The sequence below is a fragment of the Amia ocellicauda genome, chromosome 20 (assembly GCF_036373705.1).
Source record: "Amia ocellicauda isolate fAmiCal2 chromosome 20, fAmiCal2.hap1, whole genome shotgun sequence".
NCBI lineage: Eukaryota > Metazoa > Chordata > Actinopteri > Amiiformes > Amiidae > Amia > Amia ocellicauda.
The window spans coordinates 11,848,971-11,867,104 of NC_089869.1; the positions used below are offsets into that span (position 1 = coordinate 11,848,971).

At 36.4% G+C, this 18,134-nt stretch overlaps 1 protein-coding gene across 3 annotated transcripts; it reads right to left on the reverse strand.

Annotated features, from left to right (window-relative positions):
- Nucleotides 1-1,289: 1,289 nt before the first annotated feature.
- Nucleotides 1,290-15,277, reverse strand: LOC136715729 (broad substrate specificity ATP-binding cassette transporter ABCG2). 3 transcript variants are annotated; one of them, XM_066693100.1, is made up of 17 exons: nucleotides 15,208-15,277; nucleotides 14,663-14,704; nucleotides 13,525-13,807; nucleotides 12,687-12,746; nucleotides 10,802-10,916; nucleotides 10,534-10,686; nucleotides 10,051-10,208; nucleotides 8,141-8,292; nucleotides 7,918-8,034; nucleotides 7,119-7,405; nucleotides 6,741-6,823; nucleotides 5,901-5,990; nucleotides 5,595-5,719; nucleotides 4,179-4,333; nucleotides 3,656-3,745; nucleotides 3,337-3,455; nucleotides 1,290-3,040 (listed from the first exon to the last, which is right to left on the reverse strand). In XM_066693100.1, the coding sequence occupies exons 3-17, from the start codon at nucleotides 13,803-13,805 to the stop codon at nucleotides 2,893-2,895; spliced, it is 2,133 nt and encodes a 710-aa protein (XP_066549197.1). In that variant the 5' UTR covers nucleotides 13,806-13,807; nucleotides 14,663-14,704; nucleotides 15,208-15,277; the 3' UTR covers nucleotides 1,290-2,892. The 3 variants fall into 3 exon arrangements, with proteins under 3 accessions (XP_066549197.1, XP_066549198.1, XP_066549196.1); XM_066693101.1 differs by lacking the exon at nucleotides 14,663-14,704 and having other exon boundaries at nucleotides 7,119-7,402; XM_066693099.1 differs by lacking the exon at nucleotides 14,663-14,704.
- Between the last annotated feature and the right edge of the window lie 2,857 nt (nucleotides 15,278-18,134).

Here is an 18,134-nt window from a genome sequence, read left to right on the forward strand (position 1 = left end):
AAATGTGTTAGGTTATCATTTACAGTGGTTTTTATTGTATTAACATTTTTTCCAGTAGGGTAATGAATTTTGCTCAGTTGTGTAGTTAACCCTTGCTAGTGGTGGCATCGCACATTTTGTTTTTTTTATCACCGCAATATTTCCTTTTCTCTGGACAATTGTACACAGTCCTTTTAATGCCACTATCTCACCTGCTTTCACAAGCCAACACATCTAAAAGGACCAAAGTCCCATATCTCTCCAGCCTTTTATGGTGTGCTACCTGTTAAGAAGGGTCACTTACTGAACAGAAATATAATCACAACTTGTAAAGTATTGGTCCCATGATTCATGAGCTGAAATGAAAGATCCCAGAAACTTGCCATACGAACAAAAATCTGATTCCTCTCAAATTTTGTCAGTGAGCATTTCTCTTTTGCCAAGATAATCCATCCACCTGACAGGTGAGGCATATCAAGAAGCTCATTTTAATCGCATGAGAATTACACAGGTGTACCTTGTGCTGGGGACAATAAAAGCCACTCTTAAATGTGCAGTTTTGTCGCACAACACAATGTCACAGATGTCTAAATGTTTGAGGGAGAGTGTGATTGGCTGCTGAGTGCAGGAATGCCAACCAGAGCTGTTGCCAGAGAATTGAATGTTCATTTTTCTACTATAAGACACCTCCTTTGTCATTTTGGAGAATTTGGCAGTACTTCCAATCGACCTCACAACCACAGACCACGTGCACCACACCAGCCCAGGACCTCCACTTCCGGCTTCTTCACCTGCAGGATCAGGCACACGGACATTTGATGACACTGTGAATTTGCACAACTAAAGAATTTCTAAGGAAGCTCATCTCAAGCTCAATTAAAATGGTACAATAATTAAATAAATTGTATGTGTTAAGGTACAAACACTTCACAGAGAAGTGAACCCTTCGAGTTCCCTGGACTAGGCTAACCCAGCACCGTCAGTGCAGGATGGTGGATCCTCCGCAGGATACGAGCTCGGGAAGGAAACTTAGATTCATTCTTGCTACAGCACACACTTATACACATCAAGATGATCAAGAGTTTTGATAACATTCTTAGCAGCAGTTCAACAGTTCAGTGTACGTGACTAATGCTGGTTGTACAATAACAATCAAGTTCCTTCTCAGCCCGAGGCGTGCTAATAAAGCAGTATCATCAACAGACATTCAGCATTATACAGACAAAACAGTGATATAGTATAGCAGAATATTATTCAGTGGGTATATACAATACATAGGGGACAATTTTACCCCAACAGTATGTAATTAATTTACTCTTGAAACATCTAGGTATTTATTTTATAAAATACTGTATCGAGGACTGTTATTCAGTATGACTGGATTACAAACAAACAGTCTGCATAGTTTCACATGGTAACATTTTTACTTTCAAATCAATAATGTATATGAATGGCTACAAATTGTACCTGCTTGAATGTTATCCCATGAGTTTCAAAGTCCTTACTGAAAATACTACCAATTGGTTTATACCCATGTACTTGTAATTTCAGTATAGGTTGATTTTAATGTGTAATCAAGAAACATGAAAATATATTAAATGTCCAGAAAAAACTAAAGTGAATATTCTCAATGCAGATGTATACTATTGTAAACACAAACAAATTCCTGTGCACCCCACCCCCTCCCCCCAATATAAAGATATTGCATGCTGTAAATATTTACTATAATCTAGATCTGCTGTTGGGATGTTGTACAGTCAAGCACTTTCTCTAATTGTGTGCACACCCTACTTTCCTTTTCCTTTAGAGGTGGCAATGCTCTTGACTGTTTACAATCCCCCAAAATCAGTGATGTATGAGAATCAGATAACAATTTGAGTTGTGTAAGGAGTGAGATGTGAGTTACAAAGGAGGAAAAAACAAGGGCTAAAGGTCCACGCGTGGTGAGCGATTGATTTAAATTGGGAGAAAAAAATTGCAATGCAACCTTTTCCTATAAAAACAAAAATATAATAATCCTGAGAGGATTATTTATATTATCATTATTGTTGTTTTTCATTGATTGTTTTAATTTTAACTTAAATTGAATGCATTTTTGTTTTTAGTGTTATTTTCCCCCTCTGGAATATAAATCAAATTTTATAACGTAATCTTTTTGTGTTTTACCTACATCGCAGAAGTCCACAATATTGTGTTACATCATATTGTTCTGTGTACCCTTGTAGCTGGGGTTGTACTCCAAATATGTGCACATCCCAACGTCACCAGAAATGCAAGTATGTTGTGTGTTAGTTAGCATGTTTTCCTATGAAGACAGTTGGTTGTTGCTTATTCAGAATTTGAAACCTTCCGCAAATTCATGCAGTTTAAACCTTCCACAATTCTACATGGCTTTTATGGTTTAATTGATAATATTGTAGAAAAAATAGAAAACATATTGTATGATATACAGAATCAGCATACACTTAATAATATAAAGCACATTATAAACAGATGTTACAAATCACATTATTAGCTTACTATAGTAAATCCAGACAACTAAAATGAAAGCTTAATCTATGTACAGACATGAATGTGGTTATTGACCAAACAGTGTAGAATTTGTTTCCTCAGCTCCTTCCTAAGCAAAGTAGGCCATAAGCCATACCATTATCAAGTATTTCAGCATATGTTCAGGGTTACCTACCATTTAAACAGCTCATTCGTGGATGAATTGGTCAATAACTTAATTCTCAGTCTGTTATACAAATCAGAATTCTGTGCAATAATGGGCCAAGAATTGCCTTCACAGAGTGGGTCACAATGATAGTGGAAAAAATCATTACAGCACAGGGAGTATGGTAGATCCCTGGATACATCATTAAGTCTTATTCTCTGAGGCTTGTAAACTCAACCCAGTGCTGAGAACAAATGTTATGTGAACTTTTTCATTGCATGGAGCTTTATATAAGCAATGCTCAAGAAGATGATGGTCATACAGGCCAAAGCAACAATGTTGTCCCACATCGCCCAGTTATCATAGCCAATCCCCTGTCCACAGAGATGAGCTTCACCATAACACCTGTCGAGAAAATACAGCTGAATTAAGCCTAAAGAATTGTAGTAAAAACATGCAGCTCATTTAAACCAGATAACTATATAACCAGAGATAAAACACCTTACTGTAATTAGGCCTTATTGACACTCCTTCCAACTCAATAAATTTCTGTTAAATAGCCTCTGGTTTAAAGGTGTAGAAGGACAAATATATGAATGCTTATTTTCTAGCTGGGAAGATTTGGGATGTGTGTGTTATTTACTAATTCTATGATAAAATACATAAGCACAATAAAATAAAAATAATTCAGAAATACTCACAATGCTCCATATGCTTGTGTGTTGCTTGAGCAGTTGGCCATTGCAGACTCAAAGCTTGTACTTTGATTTGATTTATCTGCACAGAAATATAAGCCTCTGAACTCATTTACTTGCAGTGCCTGTAAAAAAAGAGAATAGTTGAGACCCCAAGACAGGTATTGTCCTTTCAGAAATAAAATAGCATGTAACTAGAGATGAGAGAGGTTTGTTTCATAGTGATTGGTTCAATCAGTATGCTTTGTTCATAGAACATTAATATTTGCTTCAAAAGTATTACTTTATATCCTGTAAAGCAAAACAAAATCCTTAATCCTCTTACTGTCAGTCCGTATCTTGGTATGCTGAAGTATTTGAGCCAGTTGATCCAACTCATGACAGAGGTCAGGTTCACCAGCAAGCCAGAGAAGATCTATAAAGTATGTACAAATGACATTGACATTTCAGCTTCCCTTCATTAATACACTTAAGAAATACTAAATTACTTAAAATGCTGCAATATACCATGGATGCTTAAAAATGTTATGAGAACTGACTGACCCATAGCCTTGCAGGTTAGCATTCTGGATATTGACAAAAGTCTGCACCTTTTTCAAATGTTTCATATTTCTATAGAAAGAATGGTAGTGCAGCCTTCCTGTATAAGTAATAAAATTAAAACCTACTGTATTAATTTATTAATATCACTGAAGTTACAGCAGATGTCCTGTCTGTTTTTACATGATGTCATGGCTTCAAAACATGTATGAAACGATACATCATACTCAGGGCACCATATACGGTATGCCACGCCTCTGACATATTTTGGAATACTGAAGGTGTTGAATCTTTGTTTTTATACTCACAATCATGAAAACAAAGCACACTGTGATGATAAGATTTGCTATGGCAGCAACATCCATTCCAGCGCTGATTGCAAGAGCCATTGATGTCGATGTGTAGGATACCATAATCACCGTGAACATGAAGAAGAAGAAATTACCAGGATGTCTTTGGAAGCCTGCAAAGTATTAACATTGAAATTATACATTTATTGAATAAAAACATTTAAATATTTTTGAGAGGCATCACAACATTACAGCAAAACAAAGACTGCAAACAGCATCCATCACTCTGCGTCCCATTACAGTGCATTGGCAATGTCCTATAAAGATCATCCCTGTCACAGCACATTGACCCAGTTAAGACCCAACAAGTGCATTTACTCTATACTGAATCATAATTAAATCCTTTGCTTTAGCCAGCCCGTCATGCTGCAGGAGGGATATAGTTCAGAAACTCACTGTCGACCTCAACTAGAGGGCAGTCGGAGCAAAGACAATAAAACCATTACTGTTAAAAGAGAAGCATGTGAGGGCTTGCATACCTTACATAACCCTCAGACTATTGTTCTCTTCTTTGGGAAAGGCATCTTTTCAATGTTTCAATAAAGGACACCAGGCAAAATCATTGTTCATTACTTTATATGAATAATCTTTAAATGAATACAAATTCAACATCTTTTAATTGTCATAGCCAAATACACGTGCTTGTAGCAGCTGCATAATTATTCAACAACAAAACAATGTTGTTTACCCCAGAAATTACCTTTTTAATTTTGGGAAAGAAAAAAGATAATTATAGTTTAACTAACAATATAGAACCCTGCATATATTTGGCTTCCATTTCTTTCTTTCAGTCTCATACACTTGTGGTGAATATAGTGGGTGATTAGTGGCAGACTATAAACTAGCATAATACGGATGAAGAAATACAATCAGATTCAACAGCTGGATACTTGTAGGAGCCTTTAAGGGCAGACTATCCAAATTTAGGAAATAATGAGAGTGACAGCGATGATTGATGTCAAAGGTCTACCAGCACAGACGTTAAAATGGGAGGATTACCCAATCACAGCCCGTGACTATACGAATATCTCGGACAGCTTGACCTTTGAACTGGGTAAATAAATGGCAATATGGCGGTGCACTCGAGTGTTATTTGACCCAAAAAGTTGACAAAGAAACTTGAACCATTGGGTTATGCATGCTTTGTTGACAATACCAGCATGATCAAAAGTAATAATTCAATCTAGGTAAAATGTCTAGCACCTTGTTGTTTTTGACTACAGGTACCCTTTAATATAACAGTGTCATTTTCCTTAAAATCTAAAATTTTCACTTGTAAAATTATAATGAAATTCAATAAGAGTAAGCAACAATACTAGAGAAACGTCCCTAACATACAAGATCATATTAAACTCTAACCAGTTAGGCACTCACCTATCATCCAGTATGTTATTAATGAGAAAACAATTCCAGGCATAGTCCGCATTGGAATCAGGTCTCCTAGTAGTATTGAAAAGAAATAGGCCGATAGCCTATAGTATCCACTGGTGTACTGGTGACTAGGGTTTAAAATAATACAAAACGGGGAAATTAAGACTTAAATATAATTCTGTATAGTGTGGTAATAAAATTGTCATTAAACCACATTTAAAGTCACACATACGACACATAGCATACTTCACCTTCACCTGCATAATATCAGTTATCACAATGAAAACATGTAGTTTTTACTTTACTTACATGAACAATTTCTTATCTTTAATGAAAAGTTCAATTGCTGAAACACTGCCGAAAGCCTGATTCGTGGTTATAAAGAATAGGGAGCCCACTCTGAAACGGATGATAAATATTTCAGAACATCATAATGTACAAGTTCTTTAGAACAACAAGTGTTATACATTATTATTTGTTCAGCATCTGAAAGTAAAAGGACAAAGCATTTTGATTTTAAAGTTAAACTAAGCTGTTCCACAACAAAGAGCGTTTAGATTAGCTTTTAAAACAGCTTTTAAGTTATTTGGATACTAAAATTTCAAAGTTAGTGGCATGTGATGTGATATTTGCATTAGTATTACACCTTATGCAGTGAGCAGTATTCTTTCAGCTGAGTTAAGGAGATCACCAGTCAAACATGTTGCAGCACAGCCCAGGCCAATCTTGATTTCCCTTTCATACAATAGCTTATGTGTTCAAGTCAGTTCAAGTATTAAAAAAGCAAAATAAGCAAAGAGAGAAGCTCAGGCAAGTCTGCAAGGAGAGTGAACAGGAAGGTTATCTGGTTGAGCTTGTAGTTTGGTTGTATTTTAATTTAGTATGAGGAGAAAAAGGTCACAAACATTCCTAACCACAAGGTGTCATACATTTTCTGATTGCACAGTAATGTTGTCTGTAACTTTCATAGGGTTCTCTCGAACTTCAATACATATGAAGTGCAATTGTATTAATGTACATGAAAATATACAGTATATATGTGAACAAACTCACTTCATTTTACTTATTTGATTCTGTGTATTTTGTTATTTAGTGTTAACGGTGCAGACTACTGTGGGGAGAGAGGGGGGTGCACAGTTAAAAGTGTACCTGTTCTGAATTCCAGTGTTGTCTAGTTTGACTCCAAAGAAGATTGCACCAACGATTAGACCCAAAACAACGCTTACTAAAATCTGTAGAAAAACAGAAAATCATTAATTTTATGGAATTACAATTACACACAATTCTGATACATGAAGATTAGAGAATAAAAGGTGGTTTTACACATTAGAGGAACATGGAAATAAGCAGAGGTTTGCTAAATTGACTGGTTGCAGACCTAATCACCTGGAAAGTTGAAATTCATTAAACAAACACCAAAATAATGTTTCTTGGATGTAACTTATGTAAAATAACTGAATCACCTGCAGCAATTTACAGCCCACGAACTTTAGATTCACACATCCTGGACTGCTGTGGAGTTCATACCTGCGCAACTGAAGCCTGAGGGTTCCGAATGAGGTTCTTAAAGGAGCGCTTGGTCACCCAGTAAAGCTGGGTAAAGAACGAGGTGGCATAAGTGATCGACTCCATCCTCCTCTTTTTTTTTTTTTTCATTCCTCTGTTGGCTTCAATCTTATTCAATGCATCTTGTACAGACTGAAATTGGGTTGAGTCCAGGTATTCCTTATTGAGTGTATCCACCACACTTTTATCAGCTGCTACAGGATCCTGAGGATTCACAGTTTCCAAGATGCCATCCTTTGTCCTTTCTACTAGTGAAAATGAATATTAAATTATGAATTATAAGTTAAGGTAATAATTATAATAATTTTATTTTGAACAAAGAATCATTCATACGTCTTGCGTTAAAGTGCATTTATCTACTATAAACTTGAAACTCTAAACTCTAAATGTGATGCTTTTTTTAACATGTCACACTAATACCTATGAATTGTATGCATTCATGGATTTCAAAGCATAAGGAAAATCATAATGGTAATGGAAGGAACAGTACAACTTTATTCAGCCATTTAATAGAAGGACCCTAGGCAGCCTTACACCTTTAACATGTAACAAGAGCCCTACAGGTTACTTGAGTTAATAGAAGGGATTCATTTAATCTGTCACTAGTGTTCTGAGTATGGCAAGATTCTTTGAAATCAGGCTACTGACATGCTTTCAAACATTTGTCAAGCCCCTGTGATTACATGGTTACAAGCATTGGTTTGAAAAACAGCTGCATTCAGTGTTTAAAAAATATTTAATCAGGACTTTTGCACACTACCATTTTCCTGGTCATGTGTGGAAGTGATTTCTTTGCTTGCTGCCACTGCTGTTGAATCCCCATTAATCACATCCAGAAAGAAATCAGCTGGATTATTGTACGATTCACACTCGTAACCTGAAAGAGAGGGTACACTATTTACTATGTCAAAAAGTATTCACATTTTAGTAGGCCAGAATAAACATAGATTCAATGAAAGCTGTAGGTCTAAGTTTATGCTTACCAATTGAACTGAAATACGCAAGAGCAGACTTGGCAGGTCCATGGTACATCATTTTCCCAGCAGCCAGTAATGTCAGGCTATCAAACAGCTTAAATATTGAGTAGCGGGGCTGGTGAATGGACAATACAATTGTTCGCCCCTTTCTTGAGAGCCTGAAAGAGTCAATGATTACACAATTATAGCCTACAAGCAGGGCTGGAAATTAAGGTTGCCTGCTTGCGTATTTTGAAAGCAGGGCGAGTGACAAATTGTATTTTTGTATTTGTATTTTGTTTCATACTGAACTAATGAAGCACTCGCCTAGTCTTCGGTATTGGGGATCCTCAGCTTGTGAGCCGAGGTAACTTTAACGTGAGCTAAATCGTGAAAGATGCATCATTTTTTCCTGAGCCTCTCTAATCCATGCCAAAAGAAGACTAAAAATGACAAGACTCTAGTGGTGGGCGGTAGTACCGTTACCAATGATACCTAAACATATTATTACTACACAGCCCTTTATTAAAGGCAGTTGTACCTGCAGCAAACAGCACAAGACCATTGTGTTCAGTTGGTGCACCGCTAGCAGTTGCAGGACAAAAGCACTGCACAATTAGTGTTTGGCTTAAGTATACCTGAAAATTATGCAGTTGGAATGCAAACGATAGTATTAAAATACACCAAAATGAAAGTGATGAAAATGTAGGAATGTCAAAGTGCTAGATGCAGCCAGCTTAAACAAAACAAAATAAGAAACAAAAACACTACCACTAGTGAAACAACTGGAGCCTTTTTGTAAATTATTATTTCTGTATTTGTGATTTGTGATTTTTGAGGGGAAACATTAACATAAACACAAGTGATACAAATTAGTTTTTATTTTTGAATATTGGACTTAATTATTTGTTAGTTCACTTAATTACATATTGTGCTGTTTGCTTTCTAAATTAGGGTATCAGCATAGTTATTTATTTTGCAACCTACAAAAAGATGTTATGATTTATTGTATTAATGGAATATGGTGTAAAATAATCATATGAGCAAAAGTATTTCAAAATTACCAGGAACTCAATTTGTTTTATTATCTGCTTAAGGTCAACTCAGTTGTGATCTGGGGGTATTCATAAACATTCGGGGCTGTAGCCCCCCTAAAACCTGAAGTCTAGCAACACCCCTGGCTATATAAGAGAACAGACAGTAAATAGCCTACTTGAGACCATTGCAGCTAGCTCCCACTAACAATGACCGAGACAATATGCAGGGAAAACGGAATACTGTATTCCATGTAAAGCAACCACAGAGACGAGTTTTCTCGTTGTACCATGTACTTTAAAATGTCATTTTTTTGGTGAGTAATGTTAATGTCTGGTCTGTCGGGGACAAGCTGCTTAATTACCAACTTGTCTTGTAATTGTAGTCATTCAAATGTTGTTGTTTTTTTAAATTAATTCTAATCTGTTACACACAGAAAGTGCAGCTGCATTGATCACCACCTTTTCAGTCGGACTCACAAAAGAGAACTGTAGAGGGCTGCAGAATTGTGGAGTGTGAGGGGCAGAGGGCAGAACCTTTGGCTGCCCCTACGAGCCTCTGTTAGCCTCTATTTCCCTTTTTTGACCACAAGGTACCATAATAAACCTGCCTGCTGGAGTGTGGCACTGAGATCTCCTGCCCCAATATCATGCAATAGCTGGATTGAGATCGACTCCCTGAAATGGTGATTTTAACTCTGAAATAGACACTTGTTGTCTAATTTGATTCATTGATTGTACAGAAACTGGGTAAAACTTATTACAAAGTAATGTATGATGTATTGATGTGCATAATGAGGCTCTGCCCCACCTGCCCATATGAATGAGCCATGCCTGCTGGAAAAGTTCTGTTCTAGACTTCTGTTTCTAGACTAAAATAGATACATTTGTTATAGGCTGTACCTTTTCAGCAGAATGAGCACTGCATTCGCTGTGCTGGCATCCAGGCCTGTGGTTGGCTCATCCAGGAATAAGACGGGGGGCTCCGTTATGAGCTCCATTCCAATGTTGGTTCGTTTCCGCTCTCCTCCAGAGACGCCTCGGATTAGTTCTGTGCCAACCTGAAGAAATCATTTCAGTATCCCGATTGTCAAGAAAGGCCAAAAATAAATGCTTTGATACAATCAGTATGGCAAACATTATAGATCAACAAATACTTAGATGTGGGTAAAGTATTAGTATATTTATTTACTTGTTTATTTTTTATTTTTGTAAAACATATAGCCAAGCTCTGGTTACACCCTGACTGTGTTCTTAAATAACAGTTATTGTCTTTTATGCATATTGCTGAACTTGAATTACAGAACTTGGCAAACTCATACAAGATTGTGGGAAGTGCTGATGTGTTATGGTCTTTATAAAAGAGACTGATGGATGTATACTCACTCTAGAGTCAGCCACTTTTGTCAGCCCGAGTTCAGAGATGACGTTTTCCACTCGCTCCTCCTTGTCCTTAAAGCTGATAGATGTAGGGAGCCGCAGCGCCGCCGAGAACAGCAGGTTTTCCCGGACGGTCAAGGTGCCCATGACAACGTCATCCTAATTGAGGAAACCAAAAAAAATCAGACAAGAAGGGCAGACTTTTGGGCTCATTACTCCCACTCGATTGTTAGTGGTATAGAAAGGAGAACTTAGACTTGTAAGATTCACCTACTTGGACAACATATCCTGAAATACACTTGAAGTTGGCAGGCTGTGGGGCTCCATCGATGAGGACATCACCAGACAGACCAGCAGGGTCCTTCCTCGCAGCCAGTACATCCAGCAGCCTGAAGCAGGAATAACAGCAGACAATATTGCCCATAGTGATTATAAAATAATCACAAATCACCAGGAAAGTTATACACTACTGGTCAAAAGTTTTAGAACACCCCCATTTTCCCAGTTTGTATTGAAATTTAAGCAGTTAAAGTCCAGTGAATAACCTGAAATGGTACAAAGGTAAACTGCCAGAGGTAAACAAAAAAACAAAGTACATTTCAGAGTTATATACTGTGTTACTACACCCTCTTAAGCATTATTTGGCAGTGTTACGTGCAGCTCCTGTGCATAGAAGTGACAGTGTATTCCTACAATGTGCACATCGATTGAAAGCTTACTCTCTTGGATACCAGCACGTTTCATTCTCAAACACATCGGATTTACAGTTTCTGTGTCGCCTGTGTTCTATCAAACACAGAGTTCAAATACAATTATGTAAAACCGTTGTGTATCAGTACACTGTAAACAGAGTTCTCCCATCTTGATATTTTGACACTCTCTACGGGTGTGTGTTGCTTCTACCAAAACGTGGATGGTCTTGTTTTGATCAGTAGACTGTCTGTTTCCAGAATATGTCATAATTGTCAATAGTTTCTGAGATTTTGTATTCCTACTCGGGGACTGAGGTGGGGGTGGCGTAAATGCAGGGGGGGGTATAAAAACCAAATGTTTCATATCAGAGAATGCTTCACATTGTTTCATAGGATACCAAACACATCAGTGAAGAGTACACAAGGGATTAAAGAGAAGCACATGGATGTGGGGGTACCAGAGGGGTTTGTCAGCTTAAGGGGTTCAAATGATTCCATGATTTATTTTTTATCTGGTTAAAACTGGAAAAATTGAGGTGTTCTAAAACTTTTGACCGGTACTGTATATAGAATGTCTCCAGCATCAGATATGTTTCAGTGGATAGTGTAAATACAACACAAACATAACAGGCCACAATCGTCCATTCAACTCTTCTGAAAGCCTTTGAGGAAGAATCTGTTTCAATGATTCACTGCATTAGTGTTTAAAACAAGATGGAAGTTTTTTACAATGTGGTTTAGCTATGAAATTGAATTATATGCGGCTCTGTAGCCAGCTAACATTTGAATAATGTGGCCAAGTTATCACAACACGATGCTTATGTGAAATTACTTTTGGACAATGTAGATTTGTAGACTCGCTGAAATGTGACCACAATGTTGTGTTTAAAGATGCAGGAGCTAAAAATTAATAGGGTGTTTTTTTTAATCTACAACACCAAAGTATTTACAAGAGAAGAAAATCTCTGGCATCACTAGCATTGTACGTTTTTGAATGAGTGAGTTGAATTGCTCTTTCCTGCAGCAATGGGAATCTTGTATACACTATCAAGAAAGAGGCTTTGCAGGGTGGGAAGGATTTTAGCACTTCTCTGAGTGACAGACATGTGTACACAGTTTTGTTTGTTTTCTTGTCATTATCGTTATGTAAAGAGAAAGAAGTGGCAGTGCTATGAAAATGCCATCCGTTTACACTATGCACTGAAAGATGCGTGCACACCCATTTAAAACAAGAACACTGTGTGATAATGCACAACGTATCCATAAACCTGCATGTGGATAATAGTCTATATTGAATCATTTGTGTTAGAAAGGTACTCTAATATGGAAAAGCATTGATTTTAAATGTCTTTTGTAAATGTCTTTTCTTGGTTTCTTTTCATTTTGTCTATACACCAAAGGATTAACAGGATTTGAACACGGGTATTATTTGCAGTGTGGTCAATTTCTCCTGAAAACAATACTTACGAAGACTTTCCACCTCCTGTCGGGCCCAGGATAGCATTCAGCCCTGGCTTCATTAAGCCGCTGGAATATAAATAAAGAAAGTATTGGATATTTTTGTAATTTTTATCTTCCGAATCCTTTCTAATGTTGTTTTAGTCAAGTTCAGCTTGGTGCAACTGACCTTGATAGTGACTCAGTAGGCTTGGGACGTCTCTAGCCAATTTTGACAAACTTTTGTAATAGCAGGAAGTTCTTTAGAATGAAGTTTGAAAACTTAAAAGGATCAAAGTTCATCCAATTTACTGTACAAAACACCCATTTATAACTGCATACATGGAAATGCATCCCTACTGTGCTGTTAAATAAAACATCCTTCTTAAAAATGTGCTTCTTTATAATGAAATTTGGCACAGCAAATTATACAATACAGACAAATGTGCTATTGCTGATATCTAAAATACCATTGTTTCTCTAACACAAAGAAGGTTATGTCACCTAACCAGTACAGAAACAAACCAATAGGCCTGTAAGGCAAGTTACAGATCCCCAACTCAAACAATACCCTCTGTTTAAGAATTATATTTTCTGCCATATCACTGAAACGTTTAAACTACTGCACAGACAACCAGGGTTTACAGTCTGACTAGGACAACCTATAACAACTTTGGGCTTTGGTTAAGTTTCAGATTCTAAGAAACAATCATTTGGTTGATTGGTGAAACCACTTTACTTTTGGTCTGCCCAGATCTAGCTTTACACAGAAATACTTTCAGTTGAGTAGGTCAACAGGTTCTTGCCCAACTGATACACTGAAGGACTTAGGGATGAAAGAGATTAGGATAACAATTTGAAAACTTACTTGATTTTGCAAAGGATCTGCTTATGTATAGTTGTGCGTTTGCAGGGTGGGCCACTAGAGATCTTGACAGAGTACTGGATGTTGTGAAAGGAGACCACAGACCCCCGGGGGGATCTCAGGGACTCCCGGTTTGGTACTGCCCGCTGAAACACAGGCTCTTCCTCTGTGTCAATGGGCATAGTGATGGAATTTGGAGACAACTCCAGTTTGCCTTTGGACGCAAGGTCTACAGCTGGCAAGCTAATATCCTGAAGATCTTCTCTGGTTGTTGGGTTTACCATGTCTGGCAAAATAATAACATTTTAATATAATTTAAATTGTTCTTCACCTTCAGGCTTAATGGTGTTAAATGCATTATTGTAAAAGTAGTTAGCTAGAATATCTAAAGTATCTAAATTGTTTTTTCTGTACTTGAGCTGTGATTGCTCTTTTATTTCACCAAGGAAAGTTTATATGATTTTTTTTATCAGTTTCTCTTTAAGTTCTATTATATAAATATATATTTATCATTCTCCCAAAATATGTACCACAAGTGTTACACAAGAGTCCATAATTGATCATGTCATTATCTATTCTTGTTTTTTAATTATTAAATGACTTATCTAAAGACATCTGCATGAATAAAGATAGTCAGACAGCTACAAAGCATGTAACAGAATGGTGTCTAAAAAACGTCAGTTTTCGTGATACAATTATTCATTACACAAAAACGGTAAGGATTTTGCTATTGAAACTATGGTATTTATTTCTTCATTTTTTGTTTTGTTTAACTATTGCCAAGTTGGTGATCAGCCTCCATGGTACATGTTTTGGGAGAATGACCCACATTTTTGACCATATTTTTAATATTCAAATTATGTTTCTGTAAATTGCTTGATTATTACATTTCAAGTTACAATTGTACAGCTTTCAATTCAATTACACATATCAGGTACAATATTACAACAATAAAATTGTATGTAATGTATGATTTACTCTTAAAACATCAAGGTATTATTTATTTTATAAAATACTGTTTCAAGGACTATGTTTTTCAATATGACTGGATCACACACAAACATTCTGCATAATTTCACATGATAACACATTTACATTCAAATCAATAGTGTAGCCTATGAATGACTAAATATTAACCTACTTGAATGTTATCCCATGAGTTTCAAAATTCTTACTGAAAATACTGCCATTGTTTTTGTTTTCAGGTTCATTCATGTGTAATAAAAAGAAAGAAAGAAGGAAAGAAATGTCCAGAAAAAAATTGTGAATGTATATTCTCCTTATGTAGTATTGTAAAGAACCCCCCCCCACACACACACACACACTTATACGTGCCCGTAGTTTAGAGTTCAACTACTCCTCATAATGTTGTATATTATTATATAAATATTATATTTATTTACTAATAAATGAAATGTCTATACAAATATAGACGTTCATAACAAACTGGAATATTTCACACCCAAAAGTAAGTAAAAACATAATTAAAAAATCACAGACGTTTAAGAGTGCACTCGTGTTTTAAGAAGTTAGATATTTAAATTGTATAACTGTTTGGATTAGGCTACTTTTATTTCTACTGTATTTTAAATTACCCTGTGGAATCATCAAAAACATATAAGTTCCATGCATCCAAAATCACAATATAAAGTGCTGTACAATAATAATTTAAAAAGTAATACTTACTGTAATCTAGATCTGCTGTTGGGATGTTGTACAGTGGAGCAGTTTCCCTAACTGAGTGCAAACCCTCCTTTTCCTGTGCTATAGAGGCGGCAATGCTTTTGACTGTTTACGGTCCCCCAAAATCAGTGACGTATGAGAGTCGGGTTACAGTGTGAGTTGTGTAAGGAGTGAGATGTGAGTTACATAAAGTCAAAGGAGCAAAAAACAGAGGTTAAAGGTCCCCACGTGAGTGTTTGATTTAAATATAGAGAAACATTGCAATGCAACCTTTTCCTACAAAAAAAAATAGCCATGAGGGAATTATTTATATTCTTATCATTACTATTGTTCGATTGATTTATTTTAACTTGAATGCATTTTGTCATTTGTGTTATTTCCCTCCTTGAATGTGGTTATGTAAATCTAATTGTATAATTTTATAGTCTTTTAACTACAATATTGTGTTACAACAACGTATTATTTTTCTGTGTTCACTTGCAGTTGCGGTTGTGTGAATATGTGCACATCCCAACATATATCCCAGTCATTTACATCAGTATTGTTATTTATTGAATTGAGCGGACCCGCGTAAAAGTTATGTATTAAGGGCCATCTAAAATGCAAGTTCATGCCAACGTGTGTTAGTTAATGTATGTTAATGTCCTATGTCCTATGAAGAATAGCTCCTGTTTACGCATTGTTTAAACAATAACCACATGTCGTGCAAGCGGGATGACTTTCGATTTCAAAACAGCTCAGTGTTGACATGGAGAATTATTTGCATTTTATATTATTAAGTATTAAGGATTGTATTTATGATATCAAGAATGCATACTCCTTTATATCCGTGTTCACTTTTTGATATTTGATATTAAAATATTCTTGCTGATTAACATCTGGAAGTATGGAGCACACATAGAGGAATTCTCACTAATGATAGAAGTAGACAATATTAATAATATGTGTGTGTGGAGTAACTGGCACTGATATTTTAACACTTAGTGTCATGTATTTTGAAATGTATCAATCTGTAACACCCGCGATACATATCATATGTACCGGATGGATTTTTATTTAATTGCAAATGCCATTGTATGTTATGGGGCGCCAAATGTAAAACAGCGCACTGTTTTCGAGTGTCTTTTTTCAAATAAATAACTTAAATCTTGTGTTTTTTCCACATTTATAAATGTTTATTTTTAAAAATAAATACTTAAATGAATGCTAAATAAATAAAATACATATTTATTTATTTGCTTGCTTAATATTTAGATAAATCCTAAATATGGGCTTTGCAAACTAAACATTTAACTTTGGAATACATATTTAAATATAAATGTATATCATGTTAAATATAAATGTTACATTTGGAGCAAAATAAATATACAGCTAACATGCAAACCCAGTGACTTCGGCTCAAGTGCAGTGTATGATGCGTCTGCTGTCGAGAGGTCCTGTGCGCACAGGGCACTGAAGACACAGTCGGACATGGTGTCTGGAATCAGCTCTTAAAGCCCGAGAGAAAAAGCAGCGGACGTTTCAGCGTCATCAGTGCTTAGCAAGCGCAGCTCACAAGGCCCAGTTGTTCTGTTATGAAATTAACTTCGGGAAATGAAAAACATGTTGAAACTTCATAAATGCATATCTTACGAGCCATTGTAAATTAAACTGTCTGAATCTCACGATCTCTCGTATATTGAGTGTTTTATACACGAGTATCCGACAATGCATCTGGTTACAGGCATGACCGGCCACTCTCACAGTGCGCTGATTCAGTGAGTGACCACTGATGAGCAGGACTGTGTTATTTAGTATAAATCCAATATGAGTGACCACTGATGAGCAGGACTGTGTTATTTAGTATAAATCCAATATGAGTGACCACTGATGAGCAGGACTGTGTTATTTAGTATAAATCCAATATGAGTGACCACTGATGAGCAGGACTGTGTTATTTAGTATAAATCCAATATGAGTGACCACTGATGAGCAGGACTGTGTTATTTAGTATAAATCCACTATGAGTGACCACTGATGAGCAGGACTGTGTTATTTAGTATAAATCCACTATGAGTGACCACTGATGAGCAGGACTGTGTTATTTAGTATAAATCCAATATGAGTGACCACTGATGAGCAGGACTGTGTTATTTAGTATAAATCCAATATGCTGGTGATTGTGGGTCAGTGTCTCAAAGGGGGAAACAATTCTCTGCGAGGTTATCCTGGGCTGCTGCTCCGCTGGCCGCTCACTGTATATAAACCCTGCCCTGACCCTCCCGCCGCATCCGCAGTTCAGTGAATGTGTTTAATTCAGTTTTACTGGGAGCCAATGTGCACTCAGTGGGTCAGTTTTACTGGGAGCCAATGTGCACTCAGTGGGTCAGTTTTACTGGGAGCCAGTGTCCACTCAGTGGGTCAGTTTTACTGGGAGCCAGTGTCCACTCAGTGGGTCAGTGACCACTAGCTCCACTGACCGGATCATGAAAACAAAATCAGACAATTTGATGCCCCGATGCACCGAAACACAGCTCCCATTACAGGGTTACTGAAGCCCCACCAACTGCTGTGATAGGCTGACTGACCAGAGGGGCTGGACTGGATTTGCATGTTAGCTATATATTTAATTTGCAAACTCCACATTTAACAGTTATATTTATATTTAATATTTACATTTACATTTAGACTAAATATTTATTTTGTGACTCGGAGATTTAGGATTTAGTTAAGTATTTAATCAAACGATAAATATTTATTTTCAAAAACAGATTAAGTATTTAAGTATTTATTTTAAAATATGAAATATTTAAATGTGGAAAAAACGCCTTAAGTATTTACTAAATGTGGAAAAAAACACAAGATTTAAGTTAAATCTGTGAAAATGTATGTAGGCTAATTATGTTTGAAAATGTGTAACAGACCACATTGTTTGGAACTTTATGTAAGCA

Excerpts from the sequence above, each read along its gene's own strand:
- LOC136715729 (XM_066693099.1), bottom strand. The coding sequence starts at position 13,805 with ATGGTAAACCCAACAACCAGAGAAGATCTTCAGGATATTAGCTTGCCA. Across the intron at positions 8,035-8,140 it reads TGCGTATTTCAGTTCAATTG|GTTACGAGTGTGAATCGTAC; the intron begins GTAAGCATAAAC and ends CCTCTCTTTCAG. Across the intron at positions 5,720-5,900 it reads AAAGATAAGAAATTGTTCAT|TCACCAGTACACCAGTGGAT; the intron begins GTAAGTAAAGTA and ends TTTAAACCCTAG.